The sequence below is a fragment of the Zootoca vivipara genome, chromosome 4 (genome assembly GCF_965207765.1).
Source record: "Zootoca vivipara chromosome 4, rZooViv2.hap1.1, whole genome shotgun sequence".
Lineage (NCBI taxonomy): Eukaryota > Metazoa > Chordata > Lepidosauria > Squamata > Lacertidae > Zootoca > Zootoca vivipara.
The window spans coordinates 7,016,114-7,041,145 of record NC_142587.1 but is presented as its reverse complement, the minus strand read 5'-3'; the positions used below and the strand labels follow the sequence as shown (position 1 = coordinate 7,041,145).

At 41.1% G+C, this 25,032-nt stretch overlaps 1 protein-coding gene across 2 annotated transcripts in view; it reads left to right on the top strand.

Moving 5' to 3' along the window:
* Nucleotides 1-25,032, top strand: part of PCDH9 (protocadherin 9) — a 762,177-nt gene that overhangs the window by 485,714 nt on the left and 251,431 nt on the right. Inside the window, exon 4 of one of the 2 annotated variants that reach the window (XM_088667463.1) lies at nt 22,164-22,239. In XM_088667463.1, coding sequence (XP_088523589.1) covers nt 22,164-22,239 — 76 coding nt within the window. Of the gene's footprint in view, nt 1-22,037; nt 22,240-25,032 lie in introns of both variants that reach the window. The other variant, XM_088667462.1, reaches the window with a different exon arrangement.

The following is a 25,032-nucleotide window of genomic DNA, read 5'->3' as shown; positions in this document are numbered from 1 at the left end:
GTTTGTCCACTAAGAAATTCTTAGCCAGGCATCCCCAAATTGCGGCCCTCCAGATGTTTTGGCCTACAACTCCCATGATCCTTAGCTAACAGGACCAGTGGTCGGGGAAGATGGGAATTGTAGTCCAAAACATCTGGAGGGCCAAAGTTTGGGGATGCCTGTTCTTAGCTGTCAACATGGTCATTCTCCACCCTTTCAGCATCATTCTTCAATTGTTGCTCCCAGGTTAGAGAGCTTTGAAAGTGCCAGATGATTAAGTTCTGAATATGAGTGCACATGTGTGTGTTCATATACATGTCATCCACATTTCTTAACTTGTATGATGTCCCTTTGGCTAGGTGACAGATAATGGGAAAGGGTGACTGAGGTGGGTGGTTTTAGGCAAAGGACAGAGCTGGAACACTGAGCTGAGACTGGATACATGATGGGCAGGTGCACAGAAATTGGACTGTTATTTGTTGCTGTTCTCGAGCTGTCATCGGTTATCACATCTTATATCCCTTTGGCTTAGAAATGGTGTGAAAACCTTGGGTGGACAGGCAATTCGCTTTAATTAAAGTCTCACAGTCAGAGCAAATCAGAGTTTGGCTTGTGATGTAACTGAAACTTTGTGCTGTTGAAATTTTTAAAAGGAAAAGAATGCATTATCACATTGCGTTATTTTTTCTTGATATAAACAAAAAGGAAAAAGGAAAATCAGTAACCAGCCTTAAGCTAAATAAGCAAGTAAGCCAGACTAGTCTCTCCTTCTGTTCTGCTAGTTCTAGGAGAAATAGCATTCAGATATAAGCTTTCAAACTCTGAAGTTAAAGTCTTCAAATTTCATTGTCAAATACTGTAAGAGTAACTCTTGCAAATGGGTCAGTTGTTCCATGTGGGATGAACTGCAGTTGAAACATCCGTAGTACTTGTCTACTTTGAACATGTCTACCAAGCTCTGCTGGTGTGTGTATTCCAACTGCTTATGGAAATCTCACCTTTTCCTCCTTTAATTAAGTTGATTCACTCTTGTGTTACAGTTATGTTTTAAATCATCATTGATCTGTGTGTTTTGTGCTATTTTTTTAAAGTACTCCCTACACAGAACAGTAGGGAGTACTCCCTGTAAAAAAAATTTATTTTGGACTGGGGAAAGTCCCCCTGGAAGCTGGAGTCGGGTCCCTGGAGGGATCAGCGAGCCGCCATTATGACATCACAATAGGAAGAAATTTGTTTACCTCTTTGAGGTCGGGAACTGTCAGTATTGAAGAGAGTGCAAAATATAAGGCTGTGAATAAGAAGTTTGATAAATACTCTTTTCGTAAATGGACATAAGAGTTTTAAGGTATGAAGAAGAACTGAAAATGCTAGTTTGCAACCAGTTCGGACACAATCTCTGTCTTTGAAGTTTGGAAATATGAACTGTGCCATTTCCTGCATTGTAATCTGTGCTGTTCCCATGAAATTTGAGATGAGCAAGATGCCCGTAGACATAATATCATCTGACTTCTCAGACTTTCAAGAGGAATTTCTGAAATTGCTACGGGATCTAAGAAGCGAAGTACATCAAAATACAATACAGATTGGAAAAATAAACCAGAAGTGTGTGGAAATTGAAAAAGGACTACAGTAATTTCATTAGAGAGTGTAGAGAAGAAAGATGAACATTAATCAGTCCTGGACAATGCAATTGAACCTAAAGAGGAAGGGGCAGCAGCAACACGACTAGGGAGGTCTGAAGCAACGTTGATGTTCACACACACACACTCATGCTTTTGTGAACCATGTGAAAGTCCCCTCACTCTTTCTCCAATCCCCAGGAGGCAGCCAACTACCAGTATATTTACCTTGATGCACATTGCTACAAGGTAGCAATGTGGTGGTGGTAGGCTCGTTTGTTTTCTAAATGGAAATCGTGGCTTTCCTGGACGCAGATTTCTGCACACAGCTCAGATTTACACATTTGCATGTGCAGTCTCACACTCTGCAATAGCCTGGCTACAAATTGGTTTAATCAGCTGTAGTCAGAGCTTAGGCAGCGGATTCCTGATGAGAATGTTCTCTGGTTTCTGCTTCTTTTCCCCTTCAGAGTCTTAATTTGTTTTGCCAACATGTCTGCTTTTCTGGCACACCTGCCTTCTTCCTCCAAGTGTTAGTTCCTCTCTGAGAATCAATCGTGAGCAGCTTGCAACCAAATGCCTGATTACAAAGTTAGCAGAGCTTGAGCGCAATTACTTCAGCTCTATAGCCCTTGCACATTAAACCCAGTGTTAATTGTTTCCCATTTTTGCAACAATCCTTATAATAGGATAAAAACTGAAGCGATCATTTCTTGTAGTTAAAACAGCAGAAAATAAAGACATTTGCTCTGATTAATCACTGCAAAACGAAATTAAAGGCAATCGCAAGGAAACACACTCAGAATGTTTGTTTGATGCCAGCAAAACTTGCCATTTGTACAGTGGTGAAGAATTGATATTGGAGGAATGGCTCAGCACAAACATTTGTCACATCTGCTTTTGCTACTGACGAGGATGTGATGAGTCAGTTTTCTTGCTGCGGGATAGGATGTTGAATCCCATTGTATTTACTGTGATGTCCTCTGCATTTACTGCTTTTTAGAAGATGCAAAAGTATAGTCTAGATTCTTCAGTTCCTGATTTTGAGGCCTTGTTTACTAAAGACAGTAGAGCAGTGCAGATGTTCAAAGCACATTCAGTGAACATATGTACCGGTATGTCTGTGGGGGAGTGAAGTTCAATATCCAATGCTCTGGCACAAGGGTATATGCATATCAATTTCAGTCATGCCTGTTTAGTCCATTCAGTCTGTACCCTGCAAAATGGAGGGTACCGTATATCTTGCAAATAAAACCTAGTACTGTATATTCAGAATGTACAGTTGTAGAAGCTCGTGCAGATGAAATCTTAAAGGCGTGGCTCCAGACATTCATGACTGCACACATTGTTTGAACAAATCTGCACAGGTTTATGGTTTCAGTTCACAATGTATATTTTAAAAAGTATATATATATATATATATATATATATATATATATATATATAGTTGGCAAGCTGAGCAAATTGAAGTATGGACAATGGAGATTATACTAAATTACAAATTCATTTAAAATATTAACGTGAAAGTAGCTTCTGAAATCTATTCTAGTATTCTGGAGGGAAATGGGGGAGGAGAAAAGAGAGAGGGGGAGAGATTGGTGGTAGGGATAATCGATAACCAACCCAGAGAGATGATCCAGAAGGATATTGTAGTGTATGTTATCAGAAACTAAATTGAAGTCTAGAAAAATAAGTAGGCAAGAAATTTATTTTTATTTTTTAAAAATGTAAACTGGTTTATCAGCAGCTTTTTGAAAAATCTGTGTTTCAAGACAGCAGCCAGGGACTGTTCACTTCCACAGGCAGAAGTCAGCTTGGTCACAGTAACTGCAATATGTGGATTAGTTCCTACTGAGGCAGTCTAAGTTAATGGCAGACAACTGGTTGTAGTTAGCAGAAATAGAAGAAGGAGCCTTAGCAAGAGCGCTGGTAGCAAAAGAATATTTTGTTTTGTTTTTGTTACAGTCCTTGTTTAATGCTGGGCTCCAATGTGGAAAAGCCCATTGCAATAGTCTTAAGGGGTCCAAAGTCTAGGCGTGGTTTTATTTCCAACTCAACTTGAATTAAGTCATGATTTGTCTTTAACTGAAGGTTACTTAATGTCACCCAAGACATTTTTGATGAAGCCAGAGCTCTAACTGCTTGGCCACAATTCCCTGACTTGAACTTTAATCACACAGCCACCTTTACCTCTGCAGGGGAAAGAAGCTGGACCGACTTGTATTCTTCCATCTTTGTTAACTCATCTGTCATTTTTGGTTTAGCTTAGAAACTCAGCATCATAAATTTTTGAAAAGTGCTGCTTGTCTGACCTGGCCCTTGATTTTCATTGTTAAGATTCAGGCTAGCATTCCCATATGGCTCTGCTTAGTTGAAGGGATATACATGCTGGACCTGGCTGGTGTTCCACTCTTCCCTTGCAGAGTGCCAGCTGTTGGGCATTCGACTTGTTCCTGAGTTCCATGTCAAACTGCACTAGCGAGTAAAATTCTGAGTGGAGGCATACAAAAAAAAATCTGCATTATTGCTCTGGTGTATAACTTCAGACAGTGATGCCAAGCAAGCAGTTTAATCTGTGCACGCTAGTCATCTTTCAAAAAATCAAGAAATTAGAGCACATCTGCCTTCCTCTTTCCTTCCATCTGTCAATTCAGGCCATACACTTGATCACATTTTCCCCTTATTACATGCAAGCCTTTGGATCCTTCATAATGGAATTAACTATGTGGTGTTTGCATCTCAATTGCTGCTATTTTCCCGTTTTCTTTTATAATCCTGCAGCACAAAGGGGGGAAGTAATATTGCTCATTTGAATTATCACTAAATATGTTTTCTGTTTTCTCAGTGCAGCTCAGTGGTAGAGCACACAATTAGTGCAGGTGCCCCCTGGTTCATAGGAAGAGAATAGGAACCTGCATTATTATAAATCAGACCACAGGTCCATATAATAATACATATGAAAGTGTCTTCTACTGAATCTCTTGATAGTTGGCTCATTAGCCCAGTATTGTCCACATTGACCAGGTATCTTACCCTGTGATTAGAGTTATCCGCAAGGGAACTACAATAAAGTGTTCATGTCTTGACCAACAGGTACAGATCTTGTTGGAGTTGAGGAATTGAAGTGTTCATACAGTTCCCATTGAAGGAGTCTTCTCTGAAACGCATCAAGCTAAATTAAAATAGTTAATTACCAGAATCACCAGAAATTGCCTCCTTTTGGTTTCTGATTCCTTGGTACTTACTCCGTCTTTCTTCTTGCTGCGCTGACTGGCAAGATCTTCCAAGGGTATCAGTCAGAAGTCTCTTGTACCTGTAGGTGCCAAGAGTTAACCTTGGACTTTCTGTAGATGAAACACATTCTCTACAAATGAACAGTCTCTTAACATCTTAGCCCACAGTCTCTAACATCTTAGACACAAAATAATCTAGATCTGGAAAACTGCTACCACTCAAAGTAGACAGTTCTGGGCTCATGAGCCCCATGACCAAGATTAGAGATTCAGAAGAAGACACCTTTTGTATTTGGAACTAAGTTTTGAAACATATATATTTCTAAATGCAGAGTACTGCTGATAAAAAAAAATCCTGTATTAAAGGGCTAGGCCTCTTCAATTTTAAAAGAAGTTTTAAGTCGTTTTCATTTTCTTCATGCACTTCCAAGTTGTTGTTTTTGGAGTGGTATTGTGGACCAGTGTTGAGGCCCCTACTGGGCAGAACAGTAGGGTGAACTGGAAATAGATCATGTACAGTTTGGAAGATTTTTACTGCACTTAATTGTTAACAGAGAAAGTCCCCTCCCCCTCCCCCTTCATTTCCTTTTTCTTTTTTGGTTTAGAAATAGTTGGGACTGTATAGAAATGATATATATATATTCAGTGGTGTAGAAATGGTCCTGATGACATTCCCAGGTGAGCTCAGAAGGGACAAAGTTGGAGGGGGGAAACTATACCTCCAAAGGGCTGTTCTTAGCAAAACTGCCCTAATCCTTTTATAAGTCCATGTAAGCTTGCAGCCTGGCTGTGACTGTGAACATGGCAGAAACTGAATGGGGTTCTTGATGGTGAAAGTGAGTGATCTTCAAAGGCTACACAACGTAAACCCATACTGCACTATGAAGCAAACAAAGGGACCCCTCTCTACTTCCCTCTCAGCAGCAAAAGGTCAGGCAGAGAAGGAATGAGAGAACTTGCTGTGTGTTTGTGTGTGAGAAAGAAAGTGATATGCATCATGTAAGGAAGTGACTTCCTATAAAAATTGATCTAGATATAATTAAATCTGTTCAAACCATCCTTAGACCAACCTGCTGCTGTGTCACCAGGGAGAGATACATAAGCCAGTAGTTATCCAGTGCAGATAATGCAATGGGGAGCTTTTGACACAAATTACTGCATTGTCAAAGCAATTAATTTGGATCAAATTAATTGTAACTGAAGGTTTGGAGCCACAAGAGCCGGGTTTTTTTTAAAAAAAAGAATGAGGATTTATTGGGCTGAAGAATGCACTGGGATCGTTTTTGAAGACCTCCCCAACTGAAATTTCCAATGTCAATTTCTCCTCCATTTCCCTGCTTGCTATTCTATATATTCAATTTAAGGGGTTTGTATTATATATTGGGAAGAGACAATATAAACTTAAAGCCTTTGCGGATGATTTGGTGTTAACTTTACAAGATCCAGAGTCCAGTGTACAGAGGGCTCTGGAAGTTATTCAAGAGTTTGGAAGGGTAGCAGGTTTCAAATTGAATAAATCCAAAACTAAAGTACTAGATAAAAATTTGAATAAGGAAGAGAGAGAGAAATTGCAAGAAACAACTGGTTTATCTTTTGTTAAAAAAGTGAAATACCTTGGAGTGTATATGACTGCAAAAAATTTAAATTTGTTTAAAGATAATTATGTGAAATTATGGAATGAAGTTAAGAAGGATTTAGAAACGTGGACCAACCTGAAATTGTCTTTATTGGGCCGTATAGCAACGATTAAGATGAATGTATTGCCAAAGATGTTGTTTTTATTTCAATCATTACCAATAATTGAAAAGCTGAGTTGTTTTAAAGAATGGCAAAAGGTGCTATCAAAATTTATATGGCAAGGGAAGAAGCCAAGAATCAAATATAAGATATTGACTGATGATAAACAAAGAGGAGGCTTCTCTCTACCTGATTTTAAAATTTACTATGAAGCAGCTGCCTTTTGCTGGTTGAAAGAGTGGTTTACATTGGAAAACGCTGATATTTTGGACTTAGAAGGTTATGATAATGTTCATGGTTGGCATGCATATGTGTGGTACGATAAGGCTAAGGCCCATGGAAGTTTTAAAAGGCACATTGTTAGAAATTCATTGTTCAAGGTTTGGTCCAGATATAAAGATTTATTAGAAAGAAAAACGCCAAATTGGCTCTCGCCTTTGGAGGCCAAGGTTCGCAAAAGATTAAATATGGAGACCGGTTGGTTGAAATATAGAGATTTGTTGATTCAAGATGGAGACCAATTTAAATTAAAAACATATGAGGAGTTGAAAGGTAAATTGGATGATTGGCTCCAATACCATCAGATAAATGAAGCGTTTAAAATGGACAGAGTAATTGGCTTTCAAATTGAGAGGTCAAAGGTGGAAACAGAATTGTTAGAACCTAAGACGAAAATACTTTCGAGAATGTATAAATTGCTGCTAGAATGGCATACAAAAGATGAACAAACTAAAAATGCTATGATTTTGTGGGCAAAGGATGTGGGACATAATATTATGATAGAGGATTGGGAAAAGTTGTGGAAGGAAAATATTAGATTTACTGCGTGTAGTTTATTAAAGGAGAATATAATGAAAATGATGTACAGATGGTACCTTACACCAGAAAAGCTAGCAAAGATTTACCACAACAATGACAATAAATGTTGGAAATGTAAGAAAGAAATAGGTTCATTTTACCACATGTGGTGGACATGTCCACTGGTGAATGACTTCTGGAATAAGATTTATAATGAACTTAAGAAAGTGCTAAAAGGCACATTGGTGAAGAGACCAGAGGCATTCCTAGTGGGCATTGTAGGGAAGGAGATTCCCAAGAGAAAGGTATCCTTTTTCATGTATGCCACTGCAGCTGCGAGACTGTTGATCGCTAAATACTGGAAGCAGCAAACGTTACCAACGATTGATGAATGGCAGATGAAGATGATGGAATTTATGGAATTGGCAGAGATGACTGGACGAATCCGCAACCAGGGAGAACAAGCAATTGAAGAAGAGTGGAAAGATTTTAAATTGTATTTAAAAAAATACGCTAAAGTAATATTTTAAGAATAGAAATTAAGTGGTAAATAAATCTGTGGATTAGGTAAAAGAGGTTATTTTAGAATAGAAAATAAGAACTTAGTATTAAAAGTGAATATTTAGAGGTAGAATTTGCTAAATTGGAAGTGTGTTTGAGAAACACAGGGACGGGAACCCGAGGAGGTCCCAATATACACTGTGATAAAGATAAGTTATATAGTTTTCTATTTTTTCTTTTTTCTTTTCTGGTTTTTTCTGTTTTTCCTGACTTTTGTATTTTTGCTTTTTTGTATCTCCCCCATCCTTTCTAAACCTCTGTAAATCCCTTTTCTACTGTGAAAATCAATAAATATCTATTCATTTCCCTGCTTGCTATTCTATATATTCAATTTAAGGGGTTTGTATTATATATTGTAGGATTACCATCTTTATCAACCAGGCAAATTATGGACTGTCCAACTGTTCAATGTCAGCAGAACAAAAGAAGTAAGATCAAAACAATGATAGGTAGTTTTCTTGTCACAACATTTTAATTATTTCAAATATTAAATTGGACAACAAGCAACATGTACAGTTAAAATAATGTTTCCTTATGCATTTCTTCCAGCAACTAAGTAAAAAATGAATACTGTAGCACCTTTGTGTCCTTAAGCACCAGTGTGATTGAGAGCCCTGATTGGCTCTGGCCTACTGAAACAGGAGAGGTGCGGACGGATCCAGGCCTGTCATTCATACTTGATGTGTCTGCTGCAGGAAGCAGTGGTGTGATGCTCTGGTACTTGTGCACATGCAATTGTGGTGTATGAAGCCAGTCTTAGAGGAGAAGAAGAAAAGAAGAAATGTGATGGCCTCGGTGAACAGTGTTCAGAACAGAGTCCTCAAAATTACTGATAGCAAGAGGATGCTAGTTTTATTGCCATACAATCACTTCCCTCACACAGAGACAGCAACCTTGTTGCAATCAAGTAAAACCACATCACGCAGAGTAACTTTGTCTCTCATGCTGTTCATGCTTCAAAGTATTTTAAAGTATTTAAACATCCTAGCTGCCTTTAAAATGGAAGCTGGTAAATGTGCAGTTGTGCACTTCTCTCTCTCTCTCTCTCTCTTGAATAGCAAAGTTAGACATGTCTAAATCTTGATTATGCATTTGAGGCAGGCAGTGTCTGTTTATGCTTCCTGTGCAGAAAAGGAGTTCTCCTGTTGGGCTAACTTCTGAAGCTGATTATGGATACCTGCTCCTTTTCATCATCAGTTATCAACCTGCCTACAGGACCCATGGAAAATTGCTAAGATTTTCATATCTGTGATCTGTCAAAGTCAAGGATCAAACCAGGAGTCTGACTGCATTTTCTGTGTACTTTGTCAGCCTGTGAAGTCTGAGATAAGATGACTTCTACAAACATTAAGTTCTATGATATATTCCATGGAGAGATAACACCTTAAATCCCACAGTACTGCCATTTTTATTTGCTTCCATCGTTCAGCCCAAGACATGTTTCAGATCAGAAATCTTTGTGATATGAAAAATATTTGATTTCATCATATTGAAGTTAAGTTGGCACAATTTGCTTTAAAACGTTTTGGCACTCCCCCAACCTAGTGCAGGCAAAATGTAATATTGAAAGGTGGGAGGGGTGTGTGTTTGAGGGTTAGAGGGGAAGTATTGTTTCTTTATTAAAGAAACTACACACACCAATCAATTCTGAATCAATCAAAATTCACTTATATTGGGTAGTGTCAGACACTCAAAATTAATAGCAAGCAAGTATGGCTGGCAGGTCAAAGTCTAGCAGAAAGCACTTCCAAGGGAGGCCAGAGAATTGGAGAATAACAGTGGAGGGAACAAGCTGGTGGCCTCAGTCAGCAACATGTGGATGGCAGAGCATTTTATTACACTGTGGCTCCAGTTTGTCCCTCGGGTGCCACCCGATTCCCCAGCTCAGAAGTTTTCTAGCATGCTGTGTGAGAGTCTCAGCATGTAGTTCTTTCCTCTGTGGTAGCAAACTTCAAGAAGATCTCCTTGTTGAAGCACTGATAGGACATTTTAAGACAGCCATTGAGAGCCTTGAGGCCAGAGGGCAAATGCGGCCCTACAAGCCTCTCTTCTTGGAACTTTCCCCCAAACACACTCTTCTGGGGCCATGCCCCTCACTGACCCTGCTTTACACCCTGAGGGTGGTGGTTTGCCTTGCTACAATATATCCTTGAATTCAGCTAGTGCCTCTTTGCATGGCTAGATGTAAGGTAGAGATGTGGGTGTCTGCAGAAGATGGCCTCCTGCGCAAAGATAACATTTGCAGGTATTGCAGTGTCTCTGATCCCACCCACCAGACCGTTCAGCCCCTTAGACGGTTTTCGAGAAGGGAATGTGGACCTTGAGCCAAAAAAGCTTCCCCATCCTTGCATTAGAACACATTGGCACCTGGTACCTTCTGGTTTGTTATCTATTAGCCTTCTCTCCAGTCTTCATTCAAAACGACTGTCATTGTAACAGGTGTGGAGAGAGGTCCTCTCCATGGGCGTGTCTTTCAGTGCATACCCTCCCATTGCATGCACATGTGTGCTCAGACATATAGGCAGATCCCTATTAGTGAAGGACGAGATGAAGTCATAGCTGCCAAGTTTTCCCCTTTCTCGCGAGGAAGCCTATTCAGCATAAGGGAATTTCCCTTAAAAAAAGGGAGAACTTGGCAGCTATGGATGAAGTGTTGTTGTTTTTTTACCCTTACTGCAATGACATTGGTTTGAAGCACTATGCTCCCTCCCCCAAATAATAATAATATAATTACAATTATAACAACAACAACAACAACAACAACAACAACAACAACAACAGAAAAGTTGCAATTAATCCCTAAATGAAAAGTAAAAGGGACACCATTGGGATAGGATATAAACTTGCTCTCCTCACCAGTAATCCCTGGGATAAACTCAATAATCCAACTGAGGATCAAAATGGATCCCATCTGTTTCTTGGTACATTGGGATGGAAAACTGAGAACTGGCTTTTATATAAACCCTATTGAGGCATGAGCAGGGTAATGGGGGATAGGGTCCTCCCATAAGGTGCTAACCCCACCCCCACCCACAAGTTGGAGACTCCCCAGATGATTTGGATCCTACTGTATATTTCTGAGGATTCTTCATTGTTCCTATGACACAAGGAATGGAGCTTATCACATGGATCTTTGCTTTCCTTGCTCACACATAGCATTTGCATACAAGCAGCATTCCCTAATAGAGCTGTAGACTGTTCTGCAATCTGTGTTCAATCCTGTCTCCTTGGCAGTGAATCCTACAACTTGGGTCCCACAGCAGAAAAAAGCCATGCTCCTTGAGAGCAGCAATAAGGCAGAGCCCCATGGATGACTTGAATGATCTGTGGAGTTTCTGGGAAGAGTGCTTTATCTAAAAAAATAATACTTTTTTCAGCTGGAACACACACTCAGTTCCAGCACCTCTCAGGTGGGCACCATTGCTATTATGAGAGAACAAGGGAGGTGTTCATGGTGAATTCTGGCACCTCTCTGTCTAGAGCAGGCATCCCCAAACTGTGGCCCTCCAGATGTTTTCGCCTACAAATCCCGTGATCCCTAGCTAACTGGACCAGTGGTCAGGGATGATGGGAATTGTAGTCCAAAACATCTGGAGGGCCGAAGTTTGGGGATGCCTGGTCTAGAGAAATAGCACTAACTGTATCTGAAGAAGTGTGCATGTACATGAAAGCTCATACCAATGACAAACTTTTAGTTGGTCTCTAAGGTGCTACTGGAAGTATATATATATTATTTTGTATCTAAATAGACACATCTTCTATTTAGGTGCACATTGTATGCACCTTGAAGCCAACAAGCCAATTTAAATGACACTTTTGAAATAGCTGGTTTCAATTCTAGAGTCAATAGTTTGAGGTAGTTTGGAGTAATGGACTTAAAATATTTGAATTAAGCACTGGGATAAGTCATATGTAGCACATGATGTACTAAGTTAGCCATATTATCTTTGACAATCCATGTCCACTTTCTGCTTTTCAGCACAGGCTCCATTTATCTAAGCTGACAGCTGTGGTGTCTGTGGCATTACTAGATGTATGGCTGCCTTCTAGAATCCTAGCATGTTACAAAAGCTTATCCTCAAAGGGCAATCCTGTTGCTGCTGCTACTTTTTTGCGCTCTCAGGAGAAGGCATGACTGATGACTCAGAATTAATTGTAACCCAGCGAGGTGTCAGTGACAGATATCCATTACATGCACTAGTACCGGTACTTGTGTGGGGGAGGCAATTTTCTAATGTGCTATTCCCCCTCCAGCAGCCCTCTATTGAGACTCTGTTTTTTTAAAAAGCACACCCTTTTGCACAGGAATGTGTGTGCGCCTCTTATAATATTGTTAAATGTATGCTTAATTAAGGACTGTGCATAGGAATTTGTACTTGCTCTTTGTCATTGCTCTTTCTGCATCCTTGCTACCCCTTGTTCCCCATATGTTCATCTGTTTAATAGACTCTTATTATAGAAGTAATCTTGTGCAACAAAGTCTTGCAGTAATGTGAGGAGACTGAAGATGCAACAAACAAAAAGGGAGGTTTTAGCCTAAAGGATGTAGCAAAAAAAAAAAAAGAGAGAGTGAAGATATTGCCAGGGAAATATGAGAAGATAAAGTCAATCCCTCCACCATTCTTCTTCTTATGATAAGATAAACAAAATCAGAAACACCAAAATGAACATATGCACTTCATAAAATCCACGGTTGACACACCAGCTGTTTCCACTACACATTAATCCACCATTCTTCAAGATGCACCCCCAAGTATCAATCCCAATAACTTTAATGTTAGCCTTGAAGTTAACAGTTTTATTCTAAATTTACTCAACATCTTGGTTAGACTCTTCCCCCACTTCAGCATTATGGGGTTTTGTGGGTGCGTATGCACACACATAAATATTCACCCATCTTGGCAAATTGTTTGATACCGTAGTTAAGCAATTTACAGCAGAATTTTAAGCATGTCTTCTCAGAAAGTCCAATTGAATTCAGTATGGGCTTACTTCCAGGTAAATGGGGTTATAAACAACAGGTTTCTTGTTTGTTTCATGACAACTCAAATAATAGTTTTTAACTCTTTCCCTTCATAGTGTGTTTCAGAAAAAAAATATATAGTCATAAAACAGGAGAGGTAGGTATTGGGCTTTCATCAAACCTTCTTTGGTATCTGAAGAAGTTTGCATGCACACGAAAGCTCATACCAATGACAAACTTAGTTGGTCTCTAAGGTGCTACTGGAAGGATTTTTTTTTTACTTCACTGCAATAGTTTTTATACTATTATAGTGCTGACCAGAATGTCATAGAGATGTTTATTTGAATGGGGTTACCTAGTTTTGAGATGCAAAGCAACCTCAACCTCAGACAACAAACAGGTGGGAATTGGTGCAAGGCTGGCTCAGTTAGTGCACGTTTAGTGTATAAATGGACACAGGATGGGAGCAGGGCAGGGGAGAAACTGTCTGATGAGGAACAATTAAGGATAACCCTTTTTACAAGGCCCTGGGTACCTTGGATGAACTACAGGCTATCAATGTGATAGGCAGATAATAACCAATCAAGTACAGCATATTTGGATATTCAACCATGCCACATACCTTTTTTCTGTAATTCTTGCAATTCTCACCTGGAAGGTGAGCCTGTGTTACTGCAGGTTGGGAGATGAAGCTAATGGAATATGGCTTGCTTATGGTCTCCTGCTGAATTTTTGGCTGAAGCAGGATTTTAACCAACAGCTTCTGGCTCACTGCTCATCCTCTGACTGTGCAGTGCTATACATGTCTACTCAGAAATAAGCCCCACTGGGTTCAAATGAGACATGCTGCCAGGTCACTGGGTATAGGATTGCAGCCTTATCACTATGTTACACTAGTTATTAGTGTATCTCAAAGGGTTCAGAGCTAGTAAATGCTGCAGGGTTAACTCAAGCTCTTCTTATGAAACCTATGCAGTCAAACAGTTTTGTTTGGCAATTAGTTCATTTTTTAAGAAAAGAAGTGACATGCAGTACTTTGTGGGCTAGCTCTGGTCTTGCTCTGTTAAGCTAGTCTGCTTCAAAAGTTTCAAATGCGTTAAAAAAAGAATACCCAACAAAAAAACCCCACAACTCTCTTTAAGTGAACAATTTTGTAAGTCAAGTGTTTGAAACCTGAGGTTAATCATAATGTACAGGGAGGGCCACATCCCATTAGATAAAAGCTTGCTGCTTTTACACAAGGGCCGTGGCCTCCTAGATTGCCAAGGTCATACACTGTGCTAAAGAAAGCTAACAGAATGGAATACTAAAGGGATTTTCACTGGCTCTTAAAAAAAAGAATCCCTTAAAGATCAATTGGAAGGTTCCTACCTTCTTATCCCCACATGAACTTTAATCTCAGCTTGTGTGAGTGACACTAAGCAAAGCATAAGTGCAGCCTGTTTTCCAAGTGAATAATTATTTGAAGGGATGCTCTATCAAGCTGCGTTCCTGACACGAGACCGCAGAAGACCTCTGAGTATCTCCTGCATATAAAAGCCACTTCCAAACATTCTGTCACATTTTGAAGGGGCAGCAAAACCCAACTCAGGATGGGGCTGTGGAGGCAGGAGGTGGTTTTATGCCCACCCTGGTTACTCCTGAATGCTGCCCCATCCTGCTTAATTCCCCCCCCGCACACACACACACACACAAGTGGATGCTGTCACATTCTTATTGGAAAACAGAAAGCACAGCCCTTGGGCAGGGAGGGGAGACAAAGACAGAGGGGGGTGAAGTGGGGAAAGGGAGGAGAAGGCCTGGCAAAGCCTGCTCTACTATTAGGCAGAGTGAGAAGGGGGCTGCCTCAGGAAGCTGCTCTGGGGCATCATGAAGCAGAACTAAAATCTTAAGCAGCAGTAGTAGTAAATGTAGACACTTTTACTGTCAGAGTGACAAGAACTTCTGGGATTTTCTGTATCGGATGCTGGTCTGGTCTTGGGTGCTGTGTATCTTGACTTTGGAGTGGGTGGGTGCAGGAGGAATGCCCCAATGGCTATATTTTCAGCTCTTCCAGTTCAGTTTTCAGAGGGCCTTTTTGGCAAGAAAACCTCCAGGCTCCCCTCCCTCCTGGTCACCATTATCACTGGCTGATCTTGTCCCTCCTCTTCTTCATCATCATCACTGCTGTCACCTGCCAGGCAGGGAACCTGTGAGCAGCGGCATCTCCTGTCCCTCCTTCTCACAACTCTTGCTATTTGAACCATAGGAAGAGGCGGGTGAAGAAGCATGGAATGGAGGAACAGGTCCAGGGGCTTCCATGCTGGGGTGTGGACCCTTCACAGCTGTCCCACCATGCCACTCCTTGCTGTTGGACCCGTGAGCCAGTCATAAATTGGCCTGGAGAGAATGGTGAAAGAGCAAGCCAGGCATTGAGAGGAGGAAGCCAGAATGAAATGGCAACAGAGGGGGGAGGAGAAAAAGGAAATATTTCCAGGGAGGGGTTGTAGAAGGACATAGGTAAGTGGAAGAAGCTGAAGTCCTCCCTCCCCTCCCTCCCCTCCCTCCTGCTTAGGCAATTTCATGGACCTTTCTCTAGTATTTAATATAATTAGCAAATTCCCATTGGCAGGATTTGTAATTTTGCACTGTGACTAATTAAATCGCTATGACCACAATTTGTATTGATAAATATGACTCTCATTACAAATAATGCTACTTTCTCCATTTTCCCCATATTGTGACATTTAGAGGCACATAATAAGTTGTTTATAAAACAACATCCAGATTATGAATGTCCCACAGATGGCAAGAAGTAATGGTTGCTCTGAATCTTATCCTCTTGACCTATAAAGACTATTCACTATGGGGAAAATGAATCCCATTTCTTAAAAAAAAGAAGTTTCATTTTAGTATCCAACCATACCAGAAAAGCTTATTTTTAACTGACCGGTTAAGTCAAATTATTAGCACAGTTGCTATGGGGGTTTATTTGGCACTGGTGCCCTCGTTATGAAATGCCCTTTTCCAAAGAAGCTTGCCTTCTGCCCGTGTGAGGACCTTTTTGTTTTCCTAGGCATTTAAAATGCTTGAGCTATTTTTGATATTTTATCTATGGCTTATTGGTGGTGCATTTAGCTCTTCTATTTTTTATTGTGCCTATATGTGTTTGGTTTTGCTTTCTTTTTTAAGAAGACTTTTGTATTATACACTTCCCAGAGGACTTAAGTTACTAGGTGGTATACAAATTCATATATAAGCTGTTGTTGGCTATCAGTAGACATGGAAGGCACTGTGGAATTTACCAGTAAATGGGTATCAGTTGTAGCTTTGAGACTTTCTGCTGTGAAATTCCTGGACTGTTTTAATAAGTGGTTTATTGTGAAAGGATGATTGAACCTGAGGCGGAGGTAGGGCACAGTCCAGCCGAAGGGAAGGGTGTTTAATCTCACTGACTCCTTAAGCATACTCCTTAATTCTGTCTCGCTAAAACTGGTGGGACTTAAAAAGTCATTAACTTAAGCTGTGCTGTGTTTCAAGTGCCTCACTCCAACAAGGTCAGTGACATTTTGCTGCATGAAGTGGAGCTTTTGGTGCTTTCCCTATAGGGCAAATATTACTGAGACATCAGTTGCTGTCTGCATCTATCCCTCATGCTGCCACCTAAATCAAGCTGTAGGGCTATTCTGTGAAGTATTGTTTGTAAGAATACTTACAGAGCCACCCTAACTCCCCGTGTCAGTGGGGGCAACTTAGGGGGGCACACAGGTTTTTCCTCACAAGCCTGCTGGTGGAGAGGCCCCAGCTTCACCAAGCAGGCTTCCACTGGCTGTTCTCCTGCTCGTGGTAACCAGTGAGCTAAACCCCCAAATGTGGGTGTTTTAAGGAAAACCAAAGCATTCTGAGAATGTGCAATCCATCCAAATGTCATGGACCACGAATCGGCTTTACCTGCAACCTGAAGACAGAGTGACTCCACCTGTTTCTGATCAGCCTTCTTGCTTCCAGCCTCAGTCAGTGGCTGGAAACAACATTTGTTGTTCCTGGCCAGACCTTGCTGCTTCTTGCTTCTCGCGACCTTGAACCCTCGGCTTTCTTGACCCCTGGACCACCTGGCTATGTGAACTGAGATATTCCTGACCTTAGGACTGGACTGAACCTTGCATATGGACTCTGCCTCCAGGCAAGGACCCCCCTGAGCCTTGGCTGGTTGGCTGGCCTCTCCTGCCACTGAGCTCTGCCATGGCTGGGCAGCACGGGACTATGGCACCAAATTACTTCCACATGCTACCACTCTGCGACAGACATTGCACTATGTCACTATGTGTCGTAGACCAAGCTAAGTCATTCTATTGTCAGGATGTTGCACGGCTTGTTTGTGCATGTATGAAGGTATGTGCATGCAGAGGTGAATTAGCTTGCCTGGTTTGAAGATCATGGAACTCATACTCTTGGAGAGAGTGAAACCTATATAAAATGGAAAGATCCTAAGCAAGGGTGCCCTGTGTTATACCTGGTTTGGTCCTAAGGTGTTAAATTTTAGGGATAACATTGTAGTATAGACCAAAACACAGTTCCTAACAGTTGGTGGCTGAACCTCCATCTTCAAGGACTCAGGTGTGCGTTTGTGTGTGGGATGCAGGGTGGCGGGGACTGCAATAAATAGTTCCTCCCGCTATGTGTAATTTGGTGGACATTTTTCAGCAAATATGAATGTGTGCATGTTATTGTAATGGCTTCACATAACATTCATGAATCTTAAATAAAAACCCAAAACAATTAGGGTACCTAAGTATGGGTGGAATAAGAGCAGAGGATCTAAGCATCAGAGGTAGGAAATGAAATTTCTCAGGTGCCAGAGGACATGAACCTAATTTCCAGCTATGCTGCACTGTGGGTAATAGGAACAGGATCCCATTGAATTATGTTTTATCAAAAGTAATCAGTTAGGTTAGACTTCTTCAAAATAATCAACCAATTAGCTCAAACAACTCTCACACAAATGAAAGAATGAAAACCAGGGTATTCTATTGCATCCTCACTTTTTCTTCATATGGCACAAGTGGTCAGGATCTTACCCATCACTACCTAATGCTAATTTAACCTAAGCATGAGACTGGAATTGATTTCCTAAGCTTCAGACACATTAATTCTTGTTTTAAAAGGCTAAAATGAGGAAATTATTAGCATTAGCTGGCTCCCAGTTGAGTAAGATAAAGCAAGGCGTTAGATTAGATTAAATTGTACCACTTTATTTGCTTGTTAAAGGGAAATTTATTTCACTTTGCAGTTGAGACAAGTGTAGATAGATACTGGGTGTTTTATTAAGGAAGAAAAAAGATGATTTTCTGCTAATTGAATAGCTGGAATAAAATATAAAATATTACTCTCCCTGTCAGTAGTTGAAGTGTCACCTTTCGATTGAGAATTGTAACACTGTTCAGAGAAGTTTGATGCAAAGAACAAAACTTTTCTCTCTCACAAACACATGGAAAATGATGTCCATTGTTTCTTAATTGTTTAATGCATACCTTTCTCAACTACTGTTTGTTTGTGAATGAAACTTAAAGTTTTAATGCTTTATGGTTATGCTGTAGTTATGAATTTTCCATGTTGTAAGCTGCCTTGAGCATGGTTTGAACTGTGGAAACCATTTATGTATGTAAGAAGGAGACAAGTAGATGCTTGGTTAAAATGCCAGAACTGGCCTCATGCAACTCCATGGTCACTCAGAAATGACACAGATGGTGGATTATTACCATCTCATCCCAGGACAATAGTTACCAACATTGAGGGTATAGCAAATAGGCATCATTTCCTATGGTGTACACATACATTTTTGTTCTGCTGAGACTATAATCTCCAGTCCAACAAGCTTCACATTATTATGTGCAGCAGCAAACACAGGTTTACCCGTGGATGATTAGTTAGGAATCTGCAGACAAACACTCTGACCTCTACATATGTATGCTTGCAAATGTGTGTTTGTCGCAGGCCCACATAATATCTCTAGATGCAATCTAAACAATATACAAGATGTGAAGTGAAAAGAGATAATGGCACATACAAAACTTTATGACCCCTCTTTTGGGAAAAAAATTGTATGTGAAACTTTCTTTATAAATTAGAAAGGTTTACATCAGGGGTCCCCAAACTTACCCAGCTTCGTGCCGGTTCCTCCGGCGCCGATCGCGCGGAGGGCCGGAGGGCGGGGGGAACGCGCTCCCATACTTTTTCTGGCGGGTTGGCGTGGCACCAGAAATCGCTTGTCCGCGTGCGCATGGGAGCATGCCCTCCGGCCCGCGCATACGCACAAGATATTTCTGGCGTCGCACCGACCCGGAGATGGGCAACCGCACCGATAAGAGTGGGCGGCGGGGGGCACACAATTGGCTTGTGCAGGCCACATCCCTCCCCCTGGCCTTAGTTTGGGGACCCCTGATTTACATAGAAACCACAATGCTTTCTTCATACAGTCTTAACTTTTTCGAACAATAACACTCAAACTAACAATTGCTTGTCTCCCTCCAGTCTGAGAGTGGATTGTGGTTTGGTCTGCCACTTTTCATGATTCCAAGTATAGCGAAGAAGATTGCACAGACAATTTGTAAGGAGAGAGAGAGCAATTTTATTAATTCTGTGTGTGCAACCAATAAGTGTGACATAACTTGAAGAAGATAAGTTAAGGATCATCCTTTTAAATATTCACAATAGCTAATAATAAAAACCAGTCTTTTCATGAAATCTAATATGCTCTGACAAGTAGAGCATAATAACTCCCTATTCGAACAATGCTAGCAATATTTTCCAAGGAAAGAGCACACATATACACAACACTGCATTTAAAAATGTACATTTAGACATTTAAGGGAGAAATCCTACTTATAAACATTTAAGAGAGCAATCATTTGCACAAGAAGCTGGTGTAAGGGAAGCCCAGCATAAAATAATCTGGTGAAATGTACACAAGATACAAACTCAATCCAGGAGCAGGCCAGTGGTGCCTGAAGTGACCTAAACCTAGCAGAGGGAAAACATGCTTTTAAAATAGTGTTGGGGGGGGCAGGGCAGTCTTGAGCAGGTCACACACCCTGGTGCTAAGGGGCGGAGATCGCTCCGGCGCCCCTGCCCTCGCAGGGCGCAGCATGGTTTCCGTGCGGCACCCTGCCTACCGGCCCGGCGCCCTGGCTCGCCGCGCCCTGGCTCACCGCGTCTATCTAGAGCCGGCCCTGTGGGGGGCTTTTCACACTTCTGCTTGTCCCATGCCTAGAAATTACAGATATAGGCAGTTTCCCACTGTTTCTTTCAAAGGGAAGAACCCCAAACTGCTGTTTGCTCCAATTGAGCTCTGAAGAGTGGTCTTTCCCTGCTGTAAGCCTTCAGGAGTTGGGAACTCAAAAAGTGATACAAGTCAGTGTTCAATAATATGGATATTGCTTCTTTGTACAAAGAAAGTAAGCCAAAGCTTACTGCGTTTGTGCTGTTTCTTTGCCCCTTGTGATAAGTAAGTTAAATTTGATGCCATATATGTAAGTTTTTCTGACTAAGACTGAAATCCTTGATATTAACGCCCACTGGGAGTTTCTTACTTTTTCTTTTTAAAGCTGCCTTTCTGAACTACTAGACTATATCCCAGCAATGACACAATTTATTCTACATATCCTTTAATCCTTCCCATAGTGCCTGGAAAAAACTCCAAACCTAATTTATTCTATGTAATGCTAGTAGAGAATAAGAGGAGCACTTTTATTTGGTTTTTCAAGTAATCTGATCTATCTCGCGTTATACATCGCAAAGTGGTTTTACGTAGTTCTGTCTAGATAGATATCTCCTCTACTCCAGCAGATTGCAGGCAAATTGTTGTTACATGTGTCTTATTGCTAAGAGTTTTTGAAATATTATGCATTGATGAAATGTTAACTACAAACTAATACTTCCTAGAAGCACATTTTCATATTTAGATAACCCACATGCGTACCTTTTGCCTTGTCATGTCACATTTCATCTTGCTGCCCCAAACTACTAACAATTTCAGAATTTTATTGTTGTTGTTTAAAAATAAGGATACGCTAGCAAAGTTGTGAGATATGGTTCTCAAATAAGTTGCACAGTATTTGTCCCAGGAAGGCCTGGCTAAACGTTCTCTCCTTCTGACCCATTCCTATCTGCCCAAGCCATTTCCTTTGGTAGAACATGCCATGCAATTCAAGCTATCCCATTGTAAGACACTGCAAGAGGCGAGGCAGCTCACTTCCAGATGATGTGCCACTGAAAGAACATGGCCAAAAGAGCAGGGAGTTTTCCACAGGGATGCCAGTTCCCACGATAAATCTGTATATAACCCAGACAGGTGTACAGTAGTTGGCAAGTAAAGCTGAATTGGGTTCAGATCCCATACGCTTGAATTTGTCTCATGTGGAGTCAGTCCATTCACTTACTTTTGCAAAGGCCGGTCTCCATTGACTGGTAGTGACTTCCCAGGCTTTCTGGCAGGAGTCTTTCCCCTACCTGGTGTTTTCTGGGGTCAAACAAGGGGCCTTTTGAATGAAAAGCAGCTTCTCCTATAGGGGAGAATTGGGATCCATGATGTGGGTTGTCTCCACCCAGAAAGTTTTTTTAAAAAACTTTTGAGGGACAAACCTGCCCCAGTTCCATTGCCTGCCTTAGTCCCTGGTTGGAGGTTTCTTATGAGGAATTACCCTCCTCCTTTTGGTTTCCCCCCGTTTGTCTTTGTTTCCTGGATCCCCTTTATGCTCCCTAGCCACCATCCATGGCTGGTTTTCCTTGTCTGTCTCCCTCCCTCTCGGATCTGTTTTGCTAGCCCTCTTTTTCTGACCTACAGCCCTTGGGAGGCCTCTGGGCTCCTGGGCTTGGGAGGGATGCCTAGGGAAGGGCTCTGTTCCTTCCACACTAGCTGCATACGAGCAGCCAAGAGAGGAGACAGGTAGTGTCGAAACTGTAACGACCAGGTGGAGTCAATGAGTGAAGTAAACAAGTGAAGTTGCCCATCACACCCTGATTTCTTTCCTTTCCTGGGTTGCAGCAAAGGGGTGGTGGTTGGGGAGGGGGGCGGGAATGACAAAAAGGTAATAAGATACATTTTAAAAGAGAGTTCCAGTAGGTAAAAGAAGAGCACTAATCCAGCGTGTCCTGTGCTCTTCTTTGTAGTCCCAGCGCCGTGTTACGTTTCACCTCCCCGATGGCTCCCAGGAAAGCTGCAGTGACAGTGGTCTAGGAGATCATGAGCCTGTGGGTAGTGGTACCCTGATCTCACACCCTCTCCCTCTGGTTCAGCCGCAGGACGAATTCTACGACCAGGCTTCACCGGACAAGAGGACCGAAGCGGACGGCAACTCCGATCCCAACTCTGGTGAGTTGCATTTTCAAGCCTTCCCTGCCCACCCATCCTGACATGGTTTTTTTGTTTTGCTTCTTCTATATAGGTAGGCCTGTATTGTATTGTATTGCATTGTGTGTGCGTCTTCCACATCTGTGGCAGCATTTAAAATGGCACGGAGCATCAAGTGTAATGAGGATGGCTTGCGCTTCTCAGTGAAATAGGTGGAGTCGCTGCAAAACAAGCAGACATACAGGAACTGTTTTTTAAATTATTATTGTATTCAGACACAGTTATTTTCTGTGGTGTGGTTACTTGAAGATCCTTTCGCTGGTGATGGTAAAAAATGCATTTTCTCTCTTTTTAGATTTCCCCCACCCTAAGAATATGACACATGGTTCATAATATAGGAAGCAGACTAATTTTAATGCAAATAGTTTTTCTGGCTCCAATCAAAACCTATGTACTTATATTAGAAGTGTAAAAAATATTAGTAACTAAAGGGCAATCACTTTACAGTGGTTTTTTCGTAAAGGCACAGACATTATTATTGTTACAATTAATTTGCTAATTGCCTTTTAAGACGCCATATCCAGGTGATTTACATAAAGTAATTAAAACAATTGAAAATACAAAGACCACCAATAGATTTAAAACAAATGGACACTTGTGGAAAAGACTCATCTATCCAGCTGGGGTAGCCTGTTGTAACAAAAAAGTCTTCAGCCATTTCCAGAAAGTGCAGTCTTGGATCTCGACAGGACTGCTGTTCCACAGAACAGGGGCAGCCACACTAAAAGCTGTGCTCTGAGTTACTGCTTAGATATCTTTGGAACTTGCAGGAGAGACTCCCGGAGACCGCAGCTGAGTGTAGAAGGGATGAAGCGGTCTCTAAAGAAACCTAGTCTTGAGCTTTATAGGGACATATATGTTAGTATCAGCACTTTGAGCTTGGCCTGGTAACAATGGCCTTGATAATATAGAATTGCACATAGCCTGGAATGTGAAGAAATAAAAAATGCATGTACGAGAGCTCGCATGTGTACCCACTATACTTGGCTAATTTCCTATATGGCTTCACCTTTTCCTGCTGTTGCACTAGGGAAGAGTTTACTGAAGAGTTTACAAGTTTCTAAAGTAGCATGTTGTGCGGCATGGGGTGGGGGCTACTGTTGTAAGAAGCTGCTTCTTTACTGCAGACATGAAAGCTCCAAGGCTCTTTGATGTTATAGATTTGGCTATCGATTTCAACTGCTCTGGCAGACATGGAGGTCTGGTTCCTGAGAACAATTGTGGTTTTTGAAACTGTGAAATAATGCACCTAGACACATGGTGAGCAGATGGAGAATTAAGATCAATAAGGTGAAAACCTAAGTCTGCAGTCCTAAGCAGTCTTACTAAGGAGTAACTGTTTTTCAACTCAGTGGGATTTACATATGATAAACGTGTTAATATCCTGCTCTTGAATTCTTGTAGTGTTGTTAAATGGCTCGATACAACAAAACCGTTTATTGTGAGGACCATGATAAGACAATTGTTCCTGCAGAATTAGGGCCAGATTTACCGTAGGTTTGATGAGGCCTTAAACTACTGAAGGTAATGGGGTCCTTTATATGGCCAGCTGTCCTTTGTCAACAACAAATTGTCGCTGTTTTTTGTGTTGAATATATGCTATATGCAGGGCCAATTAATTACACCATAGGAGCCTACACAACACAAAACACTGTTGCTGTATGTAGGTTTTATTTTATTTTGTTTTTTTATCTTAAAGTTTGGAAATATAAAGTACATCCAATTTTTTTCTTTAACTTTTTGGGGGGCCCCCAAGAGAGTGAGGCCCTAAGCTATAGCTTGTTTAGCTTATACGTAAATCCGGCACTGTGCAGAATGTGGTCAAGAGTCAGGGATTTTATTTTTCCAATAGGTGGATAACTTGTGGCCCTCAGGATGTTGTCGGACTACAACTCCCAACCTCCCTGTCTCCCGGGGCTTATAGGAACTGGGGTCCAACCTGGAGGGGCATAGGTTCCCCACCCTTTGTGCAAATTGGCACATGGCATACAAAAAGGGGCAGCAGCCTTTTGCTAGCAGAAATAAAATATATCTTCCCTGCGTCTATCCCCTAGATGCTTCAAGGAAGGGAAGGCTGCAGGTTTTGCAGATAAAATAAGAGGGCTTCCATTTCAGGTTGAGAGAGAGGAGGATAAGTTGGCAAGAACACGTTGGGAAATCACATGTCTAAACCGGGGTGGAACTCGAGGGGGTGTATAATTATTAATATTTTATGTGTATTAATTACCAGAAAACAGCATAAATATTTAGAATTTTTTTAAAAAAATTGTCAAAAGATTGTACGTAAACACACCATCACTGCAGAAGGCTCCAGAATGTCTCCATTCATTCATTCATTCATTCAGGCCATATGTTTGCTTGCTCTCAGACCAGGGTGGTAAAAGCTGGATAATGGCCCACAAGCAGTTTCTTTCTTTCTGAGTTACAATTCCACCCTTGGTCTAAACCACCTCTGGATGTTATTAGAATAATAACCCAAGAAAGTGGAAGCAACACTTTCTAAATGCTGGTAACCTTATTTAAATGCAAGTAATTAAATTGCTAGAATGTCAATAAAGTCTATGGATTCCCAGGCAGACCCTATTATCTCTTTAAGCAACTTAGATGGAACAATCCAGTATTCGTGTTTTTATGTACTAGAGGTGACGGTTTAAGCGACTAAAAGACAGTCTTGCAGTGGTGTTACCTGTGTACACTTTACCTTTAGCTTTGATGGCACAGAGTTGAGTATTGGCTTTAACACTGTGTGACAAA